Source organism: Otolemur garnettii, unplaced genomic scaffold, assembly GCF_000181295.1.
Source record: "Otolemur garnettii isolate 467f Iridium unplaced genomic scaffold, OtoGar3 scaffold00004, whole genome shotgun sequence".
NCBI lineage: Eukaryota > Metazoa > Chordata > Mammalia > Primates > Galagidae > Otolemur > Otolemur garnettii.
The window spans coordinates 45,678,493-45,682,900 of NW_003852399.1; the positions used below are offsets into that span (position 1 = coordinate 45,678,493).

Genomic DNA, 4,408 nt, shown 5'->3' on the forward strand with positions numbered 1-4,408 from the left:
AGTAACTCTTGAACTTGAATTTAAGCTGCATCCTAAATCTCATATTTAATATACAAAAGCTATCATTCAAAGAGAGGTTGTTTTGGGTAGTTACTCCTTTAAATTATTTCTAAACTTCAACAAGCGTGAATGGAAGGCCCTGGACTCCTTGAAATGGTCACTCCAAGCCTATGCATGAGGTCTACTCAATTCTATTCCTGTGTAGCCCTTTTAGGGATGTTATAAAACTATTATAAATTCAGTCACTAAAAAAATTATTGTCAAAGAATGTCATTTGAATAGAAAGGACACTTTGTAGGGGGCACAGGGTTCCAAAACAGCCTTCTTTTCTTTTTAAATGGAGTGCTTCACGAATTTGCATGTCATCCTTGTGCAGAGGCCATGCTCATCTTTTCTGAATCATCCCAAGTTTAGTATATGTGCTGCCAAAGTGAGCACTCTGACCAGTCTTTAAGAAATCTCATTGCCTTCATATAAAAAGTACCTGAGATGCACAGACACAAACATGTGCATCAATACACACACACAATTTTATATCAAGAATTTAAAACTGTTCAAAAAGTTTACATTCAAAGCAAAATATGTTATCAACATTAATAGCTTCCATTATTAAATGCCTAGCATTCATTTTTAGTAATATCTTCTAAGAGGTAGATAAGACCCATTCATAAGAGAGTAGAAGATCTGTCTATATTGACCAGTACTGAAAATATGTTGCCTCAGTCTCACACAATTAAAATATTTTTCTTCCTAGACAGAATCGAAAAAGTATTACTCTTGGTCTATATCTAGAATCTTCCTATTATGGCTCAAACAAAAAATAAAAGGAGTTTTATTTTGGAACTGGACTCCATTCATCTTCTGCTAAGTCACCCTTTCTTAGAGATCTGCTTCAGAGGGTATAGACATCTGCTCTGGTAGTAGGAATAGGACAAAGATAAAAGGCTCAGGACACAGTATCTTCCTTCTAGGACTTCTCATTAATGACTTAAAAATAACCCAGGGCTGCTGCTAGTACCTTGAAGCCTTCTCCCATCTTTATTCCTTCTTAAGGACTTTCTCCCATATTATTGTTCATCTGATTAAACTTACTCTTTTCATATATATGGCAAGCGCTCTGCTATAGTAAGCATTAGTTTTTCAAATAACTCTGTTTAATACTACTAATAACTCTGTTTAATACGACTAAAGTTTTCAACTTTAATAAGTACATTTCATCACTTAAATGAGGGCTTGACTGAGACCCATATTAAAAGACCCTGAAGACTCTTGCTGCAGAGTTTCAGAACGACTGTATGACCACTCTCTCTCTTCTTAGGAAGCAAGGCCAGAACCAAGAGAGAAGTGTTTGGTAGTGTCATCCTTTACTGTGTTTTGTGGAACAGTTGTGGAACTGTGTTTTGTTTATAACCACCTAACAAAAAGACTAAGGATTCCTAAGTGAATGTTCTCTAAGATATTTTTTTTTCTGGGCTTTTAATATTAAAGTAATCATCTGCTTGTGAAGTGATAATCTACCAATATTATATAATATATATGACAATTTTAACTCCTAAAAAATACCTAATTACCAGAAAAACATTAAAAAATTATTAAATATGACTACAAATTAAGCCTCCTAAAATTTTAATATTTAAGGGAATAAAAAGTATGATCTAAAAAATTTTACTTAGGACAATAAAATGCTCACCAAAAATCAGAATGTTTTAAAATCTAGAACATTATTTAGCACATTTTGGCTTAAAAATGATTAAACTAAGATTTTTTAAGTAAAGGAAAATAAAATTTACAGTATTCCATTACATAAAGCCTTTAAGCCAGTATCTCAAAAAACAGTAACCAAACTGAGTTATAAATACTTACTTGCGAATAGGTAATACCTCATGTCTTTTGATGCCACTGTCTGATTTTGTATCACTGTTATACAACCTTTGCACATGTCTTCCAGTTCGAAGTGGAGGGCCTAACTTGTCCAATTTACTATTAAAATATATAAAGGTTCACCCATAAGGAGACTGCTACTGTTTCTCTATATAAAGATTTTTTAAAAGACATTATTCTGGTTCATCTGAAATTCATACCCCACGTCCTTAATTATCTGACTGCCAGGGTAAGAAATAATGTCCAAAAGGATCCTCAGAGAGTTTAGACTCAGTCCATCGTTAGGAGGAGAACGTAGTCTACTCTGCACTTCCAAACACTGCCACATTCATCAAGAGTGAAGCAATAGGGTCAGGAAAGAAACTTAGGAAGGACAAGAGTTCCAGAGAAAATTCTTGAAGCTATTCATATTACATGAACTAAAAACTTGTTATTCACAAATAATCTAACTTTGCCCCAACCCTGAATTCACAGCAGCTCTCTTTTTTCTTCATTATTTTTATGATGTTCCCACATTTTAAAATTCCAAATATAAAATAAAGAATTGAATGCCTGATTTTGTAACCCCATTTGATTTTCCAACAAAGGACTTAATTTCTGAATCTAAAGAAAGGTAAAACATGACCATAAGTAAAAAAATATGGATGGCAATTCTTAAAATCACATGTAAAAATGTTAATGGACTATACCATCTGAAGCTTTCTGTCTCTTGTTCCTTCTCTTTCTCTCTCTAAATACATACATATATATTTTTAAAACCAAAATTATTAATAAAAAGGATCTCCATCTAGAGAGAATAATAGCTCAAACTGCAGGTCTATAAAATAATTCACTGTTTTAAATAAAGAAATCACAGTTGAGAGGAGGGAAAATTAGGAAATCAGAAACTATTTTAAATGACTGTGGAATAACACATTACTGCTTGTTAACTTTAAGGTTTTTTTTTTTTTTTGCAGTTTTTGGCTGGGGCTGGGTTTGAACCTGCCACCTCCGGCATATGGGGCCAGGGCCCTGTTCCTTTGAGCCACAGGTGCCGCCCAACTTTAAGACTTTTTAAGAGACATTTGCTCTCTCATTTCTTCACTCATTCACTTTCTCTATAAACCCTGACTACCTACTATGTGTCAGGCACTGTGCTATACTATGGGAATATCGTGTACCACATAGTAGAATTATAAAATATTTGATGCTTTGTTCTTATGGAGTTTAGTGTCTAAAAAGAATTTGTTCATCTTTATAGATTATAAGAGTCTATTAGGATACACACATTTATGTTCTTTCAGTAGCCAACATGTAGTTAGCATTTTAGAAATTAAAGTTCTTAAAAACTGCCTTCATTAAATATATATATATATATATATAACTTCTAAAACATCTGAAATTAAAATCTATTATTTTAATTTGTAAAAGATGACTACAAATGCAATTATTTGGAATTTTAATTAATCAGATTTTTCTTTAAATTTTAATTTATCAGAGCACGTTTGTTCCAAACAGTTATTATCTTACAAATGGTACCCGTGGTTTGGCAAACAAAAAATAAAAGACCTTGTTTTCTTTATCAGGAAAAAGAGTCACTAAAATTAAAATTTGGAAAAATTTAAACTACATTTTAAAAACAGATTTCCCTAATATAATGATATATGCTCAAATACTGTATGTGACATAACAAACTTTAATTTGGTAAAGGAGATGTGTAAAATCTAATAAAAATCTAAAGGTAATTATCTAATGGAAATATTGTATACATATATACATATGAGAAATGAGTTTTTTTCATACTTTAAAAACCTAATTAAAGGAAAGGGTCCAATGATGACTTATACCATTTATTAATACTTATACTATAAAATTCAACTTAATGTATACACACACATATACACACACATATATATACACCCATACACAATTCAAATGTCACTTTGGCTAAAAATTAGTAATGCTATTCTTAGACTAACTCACTTAAATTTATGTTCTGCCATAATTTGCTACTGTTAGGCTATGTATCAAAACCAAAATATACAAACCTTAATATCAAAATTTTATATGTATAATATTTCGTAGACTTTCAAAGTACTCATAGCTGAAAGAATATTTTAAGAAATATTTGGCAAGATATCAATCTATTCCTGACTTGAAACAAACTTCAGATTAGGAAAGGTCTTTGTTTACTGTTAAAATCAAGAGAGTGAATTCACTTAGCAAGTTAGGTGGGCTTATAAAGTACTATAGAAAGAACAGTAAATTGAGATATAATAAAGAGATAATCTCTGAAATAAAACTGAGAAAAAATTTACCAGATGATATTTTGTATTTTTGTATACCTCTGTAGTTGTGATGCTCTGAGACATTCAAAGTTTTGGAATGTATCATGTTTTTGACCCTAAATTCACCAATGCTCCCCAGGCATTTTAGTATTTCAGCTCCATGGCAAAATTAGCTTCCTTATCCAATGGCTTCATTCACTGTTATCCATATAAACCAAGTTCTACAATTCTAGGTTTCAGGCATTTCTAGATTGATAACA

The 4,408-nt window shown here is 31.6% G+C and overlaps 1 protein-coding gene and 1 non-coding gene across 2 annotated transcripts in view; both read right to left on the reverse strand.

Moving 5' to 3' along the window:
* ZC2HC1A (zinc finger C2HC-type containing 1A) overlaps window positions 1-4,408 on the reverse strand; it is a 38,004-nt gene that overhangs the window by 1,645 nt on the left and 31,951 nt on the right. Inside the window, exon 8 of the mRNA XM_023518361.1 lies at window positions 1,864-1,980. Coding sequence (XP_023374129.1) covers window positions 1,864-1,980 — 117 coding nt within the window. The remainder of the gene's footprint in view (window positions 1-1,863; window positions 1,981-4,408) is intronic.
* On the reverse strand, window positions 332-438 carry LOC111728029. The gene has a single exon (XR_002775446.1). It is a non-coding gene; the product is annotated as a U6 spliceosomal RNA (small nuclear RNA).